Source organism: Urocampus carinirostris, chromosome 6 (genome assembly GCF_059441175.1).
Source record: "Urocampus carinirostris isolate Australia breed hairy pipefish chromosome 6, RoL_Ucar_1.0, whole genome shotgun sequence".
Classification (NCBI taxonomy): domain Eukaryota; kingdom Metazoa; phylum Chordata; class Actinopteri; order Syngnathiformes; family Syngnathidae; genus Urocampus; species Urocampus carinirostris.
Genome location: NC_142354.1, coordinates 41,030,944 through 41,047,735, shown reverse-complemented (window position 1 = coordinate 41,047,735; position 16,792 = coordinate 41,030,944). Strand labels below are relative to the sequence as shown.

Here is a 16,792-nt window from a genome sequence, read left to right as displayed (position 1 = left end):
TCGAGTCGAAGTAGAACGAAGTTGAGTAAAGTTAGTAGAGTTTGACGAGAACCGGCTTCTTCGGCTCGGCTCACTAAAAGGAACCGGCTCTTCTGGGTCCTAGACGGCTCTTCAGGTTGTTTTTGCTTCTTTCATCCCAACATGACCAAATATTATGTAAAATTATGCACAAAATGACTTAAAGGAAGGGGGGAATAGAACAAAAAAGAAAAAAATACTAAAATGAAAAAGCAGTGAAAAGCTGAGAAAAAAAGAAACAAAAGGAAGAGAAAAAAAGAAGGAAACATTTTGAAAAAAGAAAAGAAAGAAATGTAGAAAAAAAGTAAATAGAGAACAAAAAGAAAAAAATAACAGCTCGGAAAAAATAAACACAATGAGATTTTTTTTTAAAGGAATTTTTAAAAAAAGTTGAAAAAAAAAACACAGAAAAAATAAGAAAACGTTTAAGTTGCATTCAAATAATTTCCAATTCTCATTTCGATAAATAGATTTCGGGCGGAGCTGTGTAAATAAAAAGTGAATCTTGTTGCCAACATTGTACTTCCAGTAAAAAATGTGATTAAGTACAGTTCTGTATTTTACAACCGACTAAATAAGCCCCCAAAAATGTTAATATTATGCGACAAAATATATCAGGAAACAAAAATAAATGGAAATCTTGTGTAAGAATTGTAAGAACAAACGACGTTTGTAGGCCGTACAACCTTTGCAATAGTACATGAATCAATTCATTCAAAAGAGAAAAATAATTTTGCATTGCCGGAAACTCAGCAAACTGTAACTTAAAGTCAAGTTTTCGACATGTTTGATATTGATTTAGTTGCCACACTTGGGGTTGCCGTTGCTCACTGTCGTTTCAAGCGTTGCTCACCGATTTTGTATGAACGCTCAGACCCGTAAGGAAAATTACAGGGAACATTGCTTGCAGTGATGCTAAAGGAAGAATCAAAGATTTATAAACAATGGAAACGAAGCTTGCCGCTTGCGGTCATTAAGAAATCACACAAATCACACACGAATAACTACCTATGTTGCATGGCCCTATTCAATCGGGGATAGGGATCCTCGCAAGTTTAAGTTTAAAAATCAGTTTTCGACTCTGAACGAGATGGAAAAGAAAGAAATTATTCAGAAGTCGACTAGCGACTATGCATCTGCGCTTGTTCTCATATGGAAGCGGAATGGAGAACTCAGGGTATGTACTGATTGCGGTCCCTTCCTTAAGGTTTCTTCATTTTCCTCATGTTGGGGTTTTTGAGTTTTTCCTTGCCCTCATGTTGGTTCCAGATCAGGGGATGGTGTAATAATAGTCTGAAAAAAATTGTCTGTGTAATAACCTGTGAAGCCCTTTGAGACTCTTTGTGATTAAGGGCTATACAAATAAAAATGACTTGACTTGACTTGACTTGACTCTCGCCCCCGCTCCATTTGCATTAACTCACTACCCCACAGTACAAACTCATGTTGCGTCATACCAAAAGTAAATATAATTGTGTTTCTTTTTTAAATGTGCTTAGAGAGGGATGTGCCCCACTGGGGTATATTTGCCCAAGGCACACCACAGGACCCGAGTGGTTAAAGGAAACACCCATGCAGTATTGAATCATATGCGCCTATTTTATACATACCGTAAATTCCGGACTATAAGCCGCTACTTTTTTCCCAAATGTTCAGCCCTGCGGCTTATTCAGTGAAGCGGACAATTTATGTAATTTTTCTAACGGCCACCAGCGGCGCTGGAGTATAAAAGGTAAGATTAAGACCAGTAGAATATGTGCACCAAGAAAGACTGCAACCTCTAAGTTTAAGCATACATTGTCTGTAAAGTTAAGGTATGTTTCGATAATGAGGAAGACGCCCTTAATGGCGATAGTTATGACGAGGAAGTTGAGAATGATATTCCGTGAATTTCACAATTACGGGATGCTTTTTTTTGACAAGAACGTTGGATGCATTGCGAGCGTGATCCTACTAGCGTGTTGGTACCTTTCAAAGGCACGTTTTGGGATGAAAGTTATATTATATATACTCTCTCGGTGTACCGTTTTTCTTGGTAAATATGTGTAACCATGTATAATATGTATTTGCAACTATATATTTTTGTAATGTATTTATTTTAGAGATTTATTCTGTTATGTGTTCTACGGGCCAATCAAAAAGAAGGGGCAGAGCAAACACGGGCTGATGGGAAATGGGGTAAAACTGAGTTACCACCGGTAGATCTGTCTGTTGTCGCAGTGGACAATAGTGGATATATATTTTTCCCACCCTTAACTTTGGAAATAAACATTTTGTTTCCTTGGATTACTTTCAGCGGGACCCGGACTTTACAAGTCTGCATCATACGTTAATTACGGGTATCATTTTCTATTCATGATGCTGGCTGTGGTTCTAGGGCTGTGCACTATATGCCAAACTGTGGTTCTAGAATTGTGTACTATTTTTGCATTTCGGAGATGGAATATGAGCTTGCTCTGTCCACTCCACGCATCGGCCCGGTATTGCAGTACCTCCGGGAACGGTGCATTCGCAATGATCGCAGCATGGCTTTAGGACTAGGACCTTAGCTTGGCCTTTTGGCTGAGAGTAAGTGTCCCGGCTCCTAGGCTTTGTAGCGTATTATGAACTGACCGATAACGGATAATGGATAATGAATAACGAAGATAGATCAATAACCCTTAAAAACCCCTTAATGGATAATGAATAAAGAAAATAGAACAATAACCCTTAAAAAGAGCAAGTTCTTTGGCTTATTGACTCTGTAGTGTATAATGATTTGACGAATAATGGATAATTGATATAGAATATAGAACAAGTAATCTCTACAAAATCACAATCGTGGAATTTACAGCCTGGTCTGGGTTAACCTTGTGATGGTGTCATAAGTTTTAATGCGGGCGCACGCGGATTATACACTGGTGCGGCTTATGTAAGAACAAAAGTGGAAAATCCCTTAAAAAGTGGTGGGTGCGGCTTATAATCAGGTGCGCTCTATAGCCCGGAATTTACGGTATTTGCTAGTTTTTGGTGATTTGATGTCGGACCATAGGGATGCTTCCAACTCATTGTTCGAAGATCAGATGCCTTTTTGGGAGATCGGGATGTCGGTGAGTCAATCTTTAGCCCTCTGAAATCTGCCTAGCAACAAGTATAACATTACCAGCGAAACCGCACATGCCCTCCAACTTGTTCTCGCTCACAAATTCCCTCCCGGCTCTCCGTCAGGTGCGTGTAGCTGTAAGCGCCACAGTGCAGCTTTTTTTTTCCGTCAACCTCCTCCTGATAATTCATCCTCATCCTTCCTCTGCCACCGAATACGAAAGAGCGAGCAACAGCGACGAGACCGAGCCGTAGAGCGAGCGAGGGATAGAGTCACGCTTTACAAGGCAGCCACTGAAGAGACGTCAAGAGGAGCACCTAACGAGAGCAAGAGAGAGAGAGAGAGAAGAAGAGAGAGGAAAAAAAAGCCCTGGCTTTTCTGCTGTCTCTCTTTGAGCACCCAGCGAAGAGGAGCGCAGAAGGGGAGACACGAAATACACGGCTTGGCATTTTTGTACGCCGCCTTGCCTGGCTATCTCTGCGGCAGGAGAGCTGCCCCACGGCACCTCCATCACTGACCACCGCGAGAAGAAGAAGAAGAGCGCCGTCAAAAGACAAGCAGAATTCTCGTCAGGATGCTTAACAACCTGACTGACACGGAGGAGGGAGACGGGGGAGCGCAAAATCAGGGTGAGTGATGGGATGCGTCTCACACACATCCATGCACACACTATGCCAATCCGTCCTCCCGAAAGGGATTATATATTGACATGACAAGTTAAGGTGGACATTACGCGCATCATGCTGGCCTAGAAGTGGCGGGAAAAAAAAAATGTATGTGCGGGCAGTTGGCTTCCTCCTCTTACTGCAAGGATGCTGTGACAGGAATAGTAATGCGCTCGTCCCATGCATCCAAAGCCAGGCGCCAGTGTGATGCCATCACTAAACACACGCAAATTGTGTCCGATCACGCTCATGCAGGGGTTTTGCTCGACTTTGGGTGGGTAACTGATGATATGTGGGCATGAAGTGGCCCCCTGGGGGGGAAATCCATAAAGTCCACGATGCAATGGTGCATCATGCAAATGCGATGGAAATACATGGGTTCTTGTGATACAGGTAACCTGCTGTTTCTTGAGATATTTTTTTTTTCTTTTTCTTTATGCATTGGGTTGTGACACATTTAAGAAAACAATTTCCTTGCAGTGACGTCATCGTACTTTGCAATATCGTACTTTGCAAAATCACTAGGGTCGCGGGGGTGCTGGAGCCTATCCCAGGTATCTTCGGGCAGTGGGCAGGGAACACCCTGAACTGGTTGCAAGCCAGTCGCAGGGCACACAGGGACAGACAATTCGCTCGCTCATTCACACCTAGGAACAATTCCGACTGGCCAATTAACCTGACATGCATGTTTTTGGAATGTGGGAGGAAACCGGAGTGCCCGGAGGAAACCCACGCAAGCACGGGGAGAACCTGCAAACTCCGCACAGGAAGGCTAGTAGCTGGATTTGAACCCTTGACCTCAGAACTACGCCGCACACGCGCTAACCACTGCGCCGCCGTGCTGCCCTTCGCAGTGAGGAAAATATCGTATCATATGGAAAAAGAATAGGTTTTTTTTCATTGTTGATATTAAATCGTCATTTTTCTACCTGACTTTTTCCTGTGTAGGGGTGTAGGAGAAAATGTAGGTTCGATAATCTTTTAAGTCTTCTTACGTGATTTAATAAAGTACACCAAAGCCTGCCATGAGGGGGAGCTCTTTATTTCGTCATCCCAGAGAAACTCAGAGAACTCCAGACATAACAATGCTTTTATAGCTTCAGTTTGAGTACAACCCAAAAGGCGGCCCTAGTCCTCAGTAACAACAAGGAAGATGCTGTCGTACCCTTATTAGGACATGTTGTTCTCCTCAGTTTGCTCAGAGAGTCCTTGAAGGTCCCAAGGACCTTCCCGAAATGATGTCAACATTCCATCACACTGTAAGCAAGTCTTTCTACATTTCTTTCTAAATGTATGCAACTCTATTCTACAAATGCAAGTCTATTTTCCACAACAGGGGCAGAATTGTTTTGGAAATTTCCGATCTAGTATTGGTATTTTAAATCACCAAATCTACTCAAAGGGTTTTGCCCTTCAAAACTGAACCCATATTTACAAAATGAACAACTGAAATACTGCCATCATGATTTTTCTACTGGCATGTGAAGTTGTCCACAAGCACTCTTTCATTGTGAATGAAAAGCTCCATGTCATTCATTTGTCCTCCTCCCCGACTCAACGGCTTGTCATCCTTACTCTCCGGCATCCAAATGAACAAGGCGTCCACTTCCATTCATCCTTCATGCGGAAACCGAAACCACGGACTGTGTGAGGCATGAGGCTGCAAGCTGAAGCTAGCAGGAAACCTAATTTAGGACAAACAATCATTCAAAATCCATTGAGCTAGTGTGTGTTGAATTGTCAAAACAAATCAGCATTTTTGTAAAACAGTACAACATCTATTGTACATACTAGGGCTGCATGATGTAGGAAAAAAAAAAACTATTGCGATTTTTCAGACCTCTATTGCAATTTTGATGCGATTTCCGATTTTAAAAGAAAAGCAAACAATTGTGCTTGTTTTTTTTGGGGGGGAGATATTAAACACAATGACATGCAAACTTCGAGATGACGCCCTTAGATTATAGAGTATACGACCGTAACAAAAAAACTACTAGAGATGTACAAATAAAAACAGAATTCCAGTTGAATACATGTTTTTTATTGTCATTTTACAAACGTACAACGAAATCGGATGGCTACTAAATTTATTGTAAGAAAGCGATTTAGAGAGCGGATGGCTTGCTACACGCTACTTCTGCAAGATGTAGTGGTTTTCCACAAGTAATCGCTCCAAGTCATTCATTTCATGGGTAACGGATCTGCTGTTGGTGACTAGCCATATTCGGCAGTGGTGGCTAAAGAGTAGTTAGCCTTACTGTTAGCTTTCCTTTCCCGACACTGCCTCAGTCCCTTCCCTGATGTGATAAAATTCCAGGGAGCACCGGCTGGTGGTCAGCTTTTCTTTGCGCTTTTCTGATGAATTGATCAATTTATTTTCAATGTGACGATCTGCTGAAATTACGAGCTGTTGTGTTTGTTTTGGTGGCCACTTGTGCTCCCGGTTGCTTGACTGAGCTTACACAAGCCTATCAAAATAGTGCACACATGTCTTTTCCTCTCCTATATTGGCTAGTGCCATTAAAACATGCTTCTGATTGGCCGGCGCTGTTGAACACTGAAGTGTGAAGTGAAATGAGGGGGGGTGAGGGTCAAACAGAGTTGCCGGACACAACCGAATTTTTGATCTTACATTACACATAGTCCAGTGTTTTTCCGAATTGCTCAGTCCACAATTGAATGGATTTGGGAGTACAGTCCATAAACATGCCCGATTAAAGTCGCCGTCGACGATAAAGCTCCGTTGGGGTAGTGCAAGCTGCTGTTTAGCAGCGGGCAGGAGATTTAGCGCTATGCTAACGTTAGCACCCGGTGAAACTGTTAGCGGTGGAAAGTATACAGCAAACACAAAGACCACAGTTAACTCTCCCGGTACATAGCTAGAAACTCCATATCGAGTGAGCAATGTGTGTCAATGGTTCCGCTATTATTGTAGCGCGTCGTCTCCAACCCCTGTTTTTACCGGAGTCTTCGTCTCGTTCGAGCCGGTGATGTAATGCAGCGTCGGGAAAGCCAAGACTCCGTGATGGCAAAAAAAAAGTCCTCCAATTCCGGACGTTGTTGGTGGCGATCCGCAGCTCAATTCACTCATTGTGGACGATGGATCTGGCGTTGGTTGAACATGCTTGGGAGCGCTGGTCTGTGTAGTCGCCTTCTTAGCTTAGCTCAGCCTTTGCTCCGTCGTTGTCATTGTCGGCAGGCGGCAAATCTTACAGGGAGATCCGGTGGTCTCTGTATATCCCTCGGGATGTAGTGGATATTATTGTAAATGCGAAGGGAGTCGAAGGGAAAATAAGAGGGATCAGGGGACACTGAAAAACAAAAGACGAACTGGAGCCCGAGCCGCAGCGTCTGCACAACGCGCCGCCATCTTGACTAAAACAGGTGAATGGCTGTGTACTTCTGGTTTTGCTGTTTATATAGCGTCTCAATAGTGTTGCAACACTAGAACTGCAGTTGAATTACGTTCAGGGTTGAGTAGGGTTACTTTAACTTGATTACTTTCAATTACTTTTGGATTACTGCAAAACCAAACAGGACAGTTAAAGTAACCCTACCCAACCCTGTCCGTAATACTAGCGCAATGAAAACTAGTGCATCATGACAATAGTGCAATGAAAGGTAAGGCAATCATATTTGTCAGCAAGCCAATTCTTCATACAACTGTTTTACAGTGGAGCACATGTGTTTGGGTTTGGGATGGCCCTTGGGAAGAAACCTATCTCAGTGCTCCTAGATGGTCATTTTGTGACCGCCTGAAGGAGCAGCATAAAGTCCGTTGAACTGATGCAATAATAAAGGGGGCACACCTATGTATTCCAGTTTTTTGCCGTGTTTAATATCATTTTTGTATGAAAAAAATTGCTCCGCAAATATCATGCTATTCTTAGAGACTAGTTAAATAAACAGCTGATTTTTTTTATATTTTTCATTTGATTCGTCATTTATTTTTTTTAACTAGTATCTTGTCACATAGTCCAGATCGGATGCATCTAGTTTCAGTGATGATGGATTCGGGTTTCAAATAAAAGACTGTCACCCTCACATAAAAATTGTTCTTAACCTCGGCTCTCACCTTGGCATTCACGTGCAGACTCTTTAAGTCCCAGCTTGAGCTTTCACTCATCATGCACTTCTTCCTTGACAATTTCAACAATTTTACTGTTTCAAACACAGGGTTGGGTAGGGTTGCTTTAACTTGATTACTTTCAAATACTTTTGGATTACTCCAATACCAAATATGCTAATAAAAGACAAACTAAACTAAATATGAATACAATGACTAAATTTTGTGCAGGCTCGGGGAGTAACGGAATACATGGAACGGCAAAAATGATGTTGGCAAGCTGTTTGGATTTATTTTCATTCTGTTTCTGTCGCATTTTATGTTGGTTTTGCCGGATTTCAAAGAGAATTTACAAATGTATATACTGAAAGCAGGAGGTCAGTTTAAATGTACTTTTTTGGTTGAGTGTCACCAGAAGTGAATGGTAGGCAGTAGGGTTGCAACAACGAACTGATAAAATTGATGAATGAGTGGGAAAGAGAGTAATATCAGGAAAGAAGGGAAGAATGAGTGAGGGAATGAAGGGAAGGGGGAAAAGCAAGAAAAGGAAGGAAGGAGGAAAGAAAAAGAGAGGGAAAAAAAGGATATATATCTATAGATATATATATATATATATATATCTATATATATATATGTATGTATATGTACAGGGTTGGGTAGGGTTACTTTAACTGGATTACTTTCAATTACTTTTGGATGACTCCAATACCAAATATGCTAATAAAAGACGAAATAAACTAAATATGAATAAAATGACTCAATTTTGTGCAGGCTTGGGGAGTAACGGAATACACGGAACGGCAAAAATGATGTTGGCAAGCTGTTTGGATTGATTTTCATTTTGTTTCTGTCGCATTTGATGTTCGTTTTGCCGGAGATCAAAGAGATCAAAGCCAGGAGAGAAAGGTTACCACGTGTTGTGAGTCATCATTTAATTCATATTTAGTTTCTTTTGTCTTTTATGAGCATATTTGGTATTGGAGTAATCTAAAAGTAATTGAAAGTAATCCAGTTAAAGTAACCCTACCCAAACCTGTCTATCTATCTATCTATCTATCTATCTATCTATCTATCTATCTATCTATCTATCTATCTATCTATCTATCTATCTATCTATCTATCTATCTATCTATCTATCTATCTATCTATCTATCTATCTATCTATCTATCTATCTACAGGGTTGGGTAGGGTTACTTTAATTTGATTACTTTCAATTACTTTTGGATTACTCCAATACCAAATATGCTAATAAAAGACAAAATAAACTAAATATGAATAAAATGACTCAATTTTGTGCAGGCTTGGGGAGTAACGGAATACATGGAACGGCAAAAATGATGTTGGCAAGCTGTTTGGATTGATTTTCATTTTGTTTCTGTCACATTTTATGTTCGTTTTGCCGGAGATCAAAGAAATCAAAGCCAGGAGAGAAAGCTTACCACGTGTTGTGAGTCATCATTGTATTCATATTTTGTTTCTTTTGTCTTTTATTAGCATATTTGGTATTGGAGTAATCCAAAAGTAATTAAAAGTAATTAAGTTAAAGTAACCCTACCCAACCCTGTTCAAACATGAAGAAATATGCCACTGAAAAAGAAAATAGAGTTGCTTGCCCACTCCAGTTTGTGTAAATATTCCCACAGCATATGGTGCTCACATGGAGATAGGCACACACATGCGCACTCTTGCAAACCCACCATACCCACTAATCCCCTTGACCCCAGCTGTCAAAAAAGACCCCCGCAATCCCATGGCCAAATCCAATCCGTTCCAGATAAACTGGAGGTCTACATTCTGGTTTACATGTTGAAAATGTAAACCAGGGGTCTTAAACCCACAGCCAGGGGGCTAATTGTAGCCCACGGTAAGATAGCCACCCGCCGAAAATGAACATTTAAAGATGCTGTCTGGAATTTAAAAATGTTCTACTCGCTGGTATCATCTTCTGGCTTGAATCATCATTGCAGCCTCTGTCCTGCTGCGTGTGTGGCACATGCAAGCTAGTGCTAGTTTTTTTGTAATCTTTTTGGGGGTTTGGGTAGGAAGCAGTCCTTTTCTCACTTTCACCATTGTCATGCTACAATAACAGAAAACCACGAGCACGAGCATGAAATTATTATCCAAACGCCCTCTCTCCTATCCCCTCTTTCAAGCTTCTAATAAGTTGCGAGTCCTAAACAGCTTTGATAAAAGTAAGTTTAAAACAGGTGCGGTGAAAAAAATATATAAAAGCTCTTTCAACTCAGTTGGGAATTTTTAACCCCTAATAGAAAATATATTCTAATATTGACAGTTTAAAGAATTGTTTTCTAATATCAACAGTTTAAGGACAACTCAAACAACACACGCCGCCGATAAAGGCGCATCCTAGTGGTAAAAACAACAAAAATAAAAACATTCCTCAAATGGGACCACCCAGTGCTTGGGTCAATTTGACCCAATTTTCTTGGTTTCACACAAAATGACCCTATTGATTGGGTTGTTATAAGTCAGGTGTCTCAAACTCATGTCCTGGAGGCCAATGGCAACCCAAAAGATGACAGCTTGAGGGCCCAACTTTAATATAAAAGTGGGGGCCATCTAGTGGTCAAATAATATACATTGTACCTTTAATATAAGTGCAAGACATATTAAGGATTCTTTAACTATTGAGATATTGATTTATTTCCAAATAATTCTTAATGGTTTTTTTTTAGATCTTATTTTGTGTAGCAAATTAAAAACCATCCTTGAAAACAGCAGAATGCATTTATTTTTTTTTATTTTTTTTGTGGAAAACGTGATTTTGCCCAACCTCAACCAGAATCTTGCTCGGTCGGCCCCAATTAAATTGAATTTGAGACTCCTGATGTAAAGTTATCTACATCTATTTTCAGAAATGATTCAAGTGATCTTATTCAGTCCAACATAATTATAATCAGAACCCATAGACCAGGGGTGTCAAACAGGCAGCCCGCGGGCCAGATCAGGCCCGCTAAGGGGTTGAATCCGGCCCGCGAGACAACGCTCGGAGAAGCACAGGGGAAAATTGAGCTGCAAGTTGAAATATGTCCACTTGATGTTGCCAAAACCACAAAGACACTGTACTTGTATTTCTTTCTCTCCCTTTCTTTTCCTCCCTTTTCTCTCTCTCTCTCTCTCTCTCTCTCTCTCTCTCTCTCTTTTTCACGCTCTGTGTCTCTCTTTTTCTCTTCCTTTGTTTCCCTTTGTCTCTTTCTCTGTCTTTTTATCTTGTTTTGCTCTCTCTTACTTTTTCCTTTTCTCTCTTTTCTCACTGTCAATAGACGGGAGGCATTAATTCGATGAGTCTGTGCATGGTTTAGGCAGTTTTTGGTTTTTTGGTTTTCCCAGTTTTTGTCTTTTTTCTCTTGAATTCCTTTATTCTTTTTGTCGATTTTCCTTTTTTTGCTTTCTTCCCCCCTACTTTTATTTTTATTCCAGTTTTTGTTTCTCCCTCTTTTTCTTCTTTCTCCCTCCCTAAATTTTGCCTTTTTATTGTTTTTCTTTGCAAAGGGCTGAGTAAAATTGAAAGAGAACAAGCTCTTTTTGCTCACTTTCAGTCTCTTTTTCTCTTTTCTCTCCTTCTCTCTATTTTTCATTGGATTTTTTTTTCTTTTCTCTCTTTCTTTTCTCATCTCTCACTTTTTTCTTTTGTCTCTTGTTTTTCTCATGTTCTCTACCTCTTTCTCTCTCGTTCATTATTTTCTCTCTCTCTCTCTTTTCTCTTTCTCTTCTCTCTCTTTTCTCTCTTTGTCCTTTTTCTCTTCATCTCTTTCTCTTATTACTTTCTCTTTTTTTCTCTCTCTCTAATCGACTAGTCCGGACCCCAAGAAAATGTTTCTTCTATCGTGTGGCCCCTGAGTTAAAATGAGTTTGACACCCCTGCCATAGAAACACACACACGTATGCACACGCATGTCCACTCACACTCACACCACCGTTGCACTCATGTTAGCGTTTGCATTTGCGTCCCTGATTCTGAATTTGGGCTCTCAAGGACCCAGTGGGGAGACAAGCTTTGGGATTAAAGCGCCGTCCGTTGCTCCTACCTGTAAGGGCTTAAAGATAAAAATAGATCAGCAGCGAGAACATGAATATTTAACTTAATGCGGGCATCTCTTTTCCTTTTTATTTTTAACTTAGGGTGGTGCCGAGGTGACGGTACTGTTGCTTGGATGTTGGTATGGCCTAGTTATTACGGGTAGGAATTTTGAACGGTGTGCATCTGGTCTTATGCTAGTCAGCAGCAGTAGTTTTTTTTATTTGCTGCAGGCTAATGCAAGGTAGATTTCCAGTGCGGAGGGGACATCTCTTTTGCAAGAACCACAGCCTGGTTGTGTATTGCAATATATATAATCATGCTTATTTGCTCTTGAGCACACCGATGGATGTGGTTCATTTTGACTTACAATACCCTCCACTGTAGGCTAGCCTCCCATCCAGGTGTGACATGCCCTCTGTTTAATTTCCTGGCTAACATTTCCATTGGTGACTCATTTTAAGCCAGTCTAATCAGTATTCACATTAAATTATTCTTGACTTTATCAATTTGAGCCACAAACTATTCGTTTTACATCTCATCTCATCTGTCATCTCATTAGCTGCACCGCTTATCCTCAGTAGGGTCGCGGGGTGCTGGAGCCCATCCCAGCAATCATCGGGCAGTGGGCAGGGGACACCCTAAACTGGTTGCCAGCCGATCGCAGGGCACACAGGGACGGACAACTCGCTCGCTCATTCACACCTAGGGACAATTTGGACCGGCCAATCCACCTGAAATGCATGTCTTTGGAATGTGGGAAGAAACCGGAGAGCCCGGAGGAAACCCACACAAGCACGGGGAGAACATACAAACTCCGCACAGGAAGTCCGGTAGCTGGATTTGAACCCACGCAGGAGGTTCCCAAGACCTTAGAACTGTGTCGCACACGCGCTAACCACTGCCGTCGTGCTGCCCCGCTTTACATTTAGTTTCCAAATATTTATCCCAAAGCTGAATGACATTCTTTCGGAGTTTGAGCTATGTATGTTAACATTTTCTTGTTTCATTTCGATACGTACCGTTATTGTGGCTTTGCTCCAGTATGAGTGTAGGTTACTGATAAATATCAGATTAAGGTCATAAAAACAACTCTCTTACGATAATGCCACGTTGTAACATGTGTCTGTTATGTAATATTCAGGGTGGTTGATTTCCGTTCTCCTTTGGAAATCCCCACAGTGTGTCATAGCTGTTGCTGTCTACATTATCATGGGGAAAAAAGTTGAAAAGGGTTTGTTTTTTTTTAGTCTATAAGCAACAACAGCAGTGTTGTGTTTTACACATAGGCGCCGGTGTGCTTAGAGCAGGGGTCGGGAACCTATGGCTCGCGAGCCATATATGGCTCTTTCTATGAGTATCTGTGGCTCAGAGACCAATTTGATTGCATGCAAAATTTCTCCATCTTCTTCAAAACCGGAGTTGTCTATACTATCCAGGTACACGTAAAGCCAAACCAAAGCTAAATTCAAGGGCAACACTTCGCAGTATATATAGGGCACGTTTTTCACTACAATTTACAGTCAAGGTGTCACACAAAAAAAAGGGGAAAAAAAACTCGTTTTGGCTGTACAACGCTAAAGAATCCTTTATTTAAAAGTTCACTATATAATCTGTGTTCAGTGTTCAGATACTTTATGATGAATCCACAGAACTGTAAATACGCCAAAACACCGGAAGAGAACTTAGTCATTTGATTGGGTGAGTGGGAGGGATGGGTAGAGCTATGCAAAAAGTACAAGCATTCCCTCCCATCTCTCGCCAAAGGTAAGGACATAAGGCTCCCTATTCTCAGAATGTTGTGACTTTTTTACAAAATAAATGCTTGCATCTGGTTTTGAAACCAATATGTATGAAAAAAAAGGTCAAAAGGAGTTTAACCGATCTTGAGTAATTGCAAGAAAGAGACAAGTTTAAAGTGGTCTGTTTGTTGAATTTGGGACAGGGGCTCTGGCATTATTCTCTTTTCATAATTTTTATCAGATCATCAAAAATAAGCTTGTTAAGCTTTTGTCTGGGGCGCCGGTTTAGCAATTTAGTAAATTTGTCTCATAATATATGGTGCGGCTCTTTCCCAAAATAAAATTAATATTTTTTCCTTTTATGGCTCTTTGAGTCAAAAAGGTTCCCGACCCCTGGCTTAGAGTAATAACATAATATTCATGCTGGGGTAAATTTAGTCTACTGTGCTTGGGACAACATTGTGCCTCATTGTATGTTCTGGCATGGAAAGCTGCCTAATCCCCCGGTTCATTTCGTGATTATAGTTGACAATATTTTAGAGATTTTAGGGTCGAACCAGGCGTATTTAACCAGTGCAGGTGCTTTAACTTCGCTGTCACCAAAATTTATGAACGTAAATACATATTGAAGTGCAAATTAGTGCAAAGGATAACCTGTGTGACGTTCAGGGTTGGGTAGGGTTACTTTAACTTGATTACTCTTAATTACTTTTGGATTACTCCAATACCAAGTATGCTAATAGAAGACAAAATAAACTAAATATGAATACAATTACTAAATTTTGTGCAGGCTTGGGGAATAACGGAATACATGGAATGGCAAAAATGATGTTGGCAAGCTGTTTGGATTTATTTTTATTTCGTTTCTGTCGCATTTTATGTTAGTTTTGCCGGAGATCAAAGAGATCAAAGCCAGGAGAGAAAGCTTACCACGTGTTGTGAGTCATCATTTTATTCATATTTAGTTTATTTTGTCTTTTATCAGCATATTTGGTATTGGAGTAATCCAAAAGTAATTGAAAGTAATCAAGTTAAAGTAACCCTACCCGACCCTGGTAACATTTTATATTTATAATCGTTTTTCAAGATAGATGTTTTTTTTAAAAGGAATACTTAGTACTAATTGACCCAAAAATGTTGCTGTATTTTGTTTTGCAACCAAAAACAAATACTACAAATGTAAGAATACAAGTTCACAGATCATTTAACCGGTTCGTCAGGGCACCACCTGCTGTGGTGTGTCTTGGGCAAGTACACCCTGGCGGTGCCTGTCCCTCTCCAGGCCGGTTTGTTGGGTTAGGGATTTGCTCCCCTACATAAAACAAATGGTTACAAGTAAGAAAAGCCTCCTGATCTGACTCAGTTACAGCACCTTTATTAACTGGTCACCAGTGAATTTTCGTGTACAGCGCCATTTAAAAAAAAAAAAATAAAAAAAAATATATATATATGTAAATATGTGTGTGTGTATATATATATATATATATATATATATATATATATATATATATATATATATATATATATATATATATATATATATATATATATATATATAAATATTTTTTCTTTTTGTGTGTAAACTATTCCAGAATATTATTTTACTATTTTGTTCACAATTTAAAGGCTGAAAAGGATGTAGGGTGAGATCATGTACTTGTTTGCATAAGATCACCAATATCACATTGAATCAATAATGTGTCAATTATTCTTTGATTGATTGATTGATTGATAATTGATTATTCTTTGATTGACCGATTGATTAAATTAATAATATATTTTATGATGGTTTTCATTTTTAATGTCATTAGACTGTGAAGGCTTTGAGCCATGATACCACTAATGTGATGAGATGACATCATTATCTCCTGCTTGGCAGAATATACTCTTTTTTTCCTAATCTGCTAAAATAAACAAACTGTATTGAAAATATGGGTCCATATGTCCTATGCATATGTCCTCTTTCCACATGCTTAACGTGGCATTATGCAATCATAAGATATGACTTGTTGGCCTCCAGGGAGAAGCGTGTGTTCTAAGTGTCACATGATCTAATGAGCTGTCGACGTTGACCCAGGTAGGGCAAATAAGATGGCGGTATTAACAATGTCGAAAAATATAGTAAAAATGCCAATTGAAATTCAGAAACACCCGCAAAGTAGTGTTGCACCTTTATTTTTATTTTTTTCCTTATTTTTGGGTGCAGGTGTCCGGTCACAATACAAGACGCTATGATATGAATTGAAATTTATTATTTCAATTCAAGTGGTCTTGGCCAATTCACATGAATCTGGGCTCCCTCATATTGCCACCACTAGTACCTCCTCCTTAATCAGCCAAGCCAGCAAGCGGGCAGAGCATGATTTTGCAAGACTTGTGCTATGTCGTGTGAGAAGCATTAGTTGCTTTTATTTTTCCAACCTCGTTTTTCGTTTGAATTGCATACATGTTAAGTTTCAGAAATAGGAAATCGAGATATTTTTTTTTCGACGTGATTATTATTATTATCATTATTATTATTATTTGAATAGACAACAATAAAATTAGTTTTTCAATCTACTTTATCGTTATTTTATGTTTACATATGATTATTACAATGTTTAATTATTCCAATTTTTTTGGTGTTCTTTAACATAGTCATATGTAGCACTCTTATTCGTCTGCTGCTCTCGAAGGAATGAGATCACGTGGAGTTCGAGATTATGATTGTCGAGTCTCGATCAAAGCTTTTTCCGGTGCAGAACGGCGAAAAAGATGATGATAAAGACTATGGAAAATTCGGCTACATTTTAATCGGCAAAACTTTGTTCACATAAAAATTTCGGCGACCAAAAAAAAAAGAAAAATATTTTTTTAGAAATCGATAGATGTTGCTCTCAGATCGGTAGGCGGGAGAATCGTAGCCAAAGCGGTAGTCCCCTGAACAAATCGGGAGACTTAACAAGTGTGCAATTGAACACCTAATCGGCTTGAATCTTGGTTGCCCAAAACGTTCCTTGATAACGCGGGAAGCATACATTGCTCTTTTGTTTGTTTTTTTAATTACAATCTTTTTTCTTTTTTTTTTTTAAATATCCATCCATTTCTAATCACTGCAATCTTTGAAATCACGGTGACCGTAATTGGAAATCTGAACATACAAGGCGTCTCCACCTCCTCAGGCTGTTACAGCCGAGTAT

The 16,792-nt window shown here is 39.8% G+C and overlaps 1 protein-coding gene and 1 pseudogene across 3 annotated transcripts in view; both read left to right on the top strand.

Annotated features, from left to right (window-relative positions):
* The window catches only part of slc12a5a (solute carrier family 12 member 5a), a 320,066-nt gene that overhangs the window by 114,629 nt on the left and 188,645 nt on the right, over window positions 1-16,792 (top strand). The window contains exon 1 of one of the 3 annotated variants that reach the window (XM_088339010.1): window positions 3,226-3,729. The exons of the other annotated variants lie outside the window; for them this stretch is intronic. Within the exon in view, the coding sequence (XP_088195136.1) occupies window positions 3,675-3,729 (55 nt within the window). The 5' untranslated portion in view covers window positions 3,226-3,674. Of the gene's footprint in view, window positions 1-3,225; window positions 3,730-16,792 lie in introns of those variants that run through there. 3 annotated transcript variants of the gene reach the window in all.
* Window positions 2,439-2,525, top strand: LOC148364815 (U2 spliceosomal RNA; annotated as a pseudogene).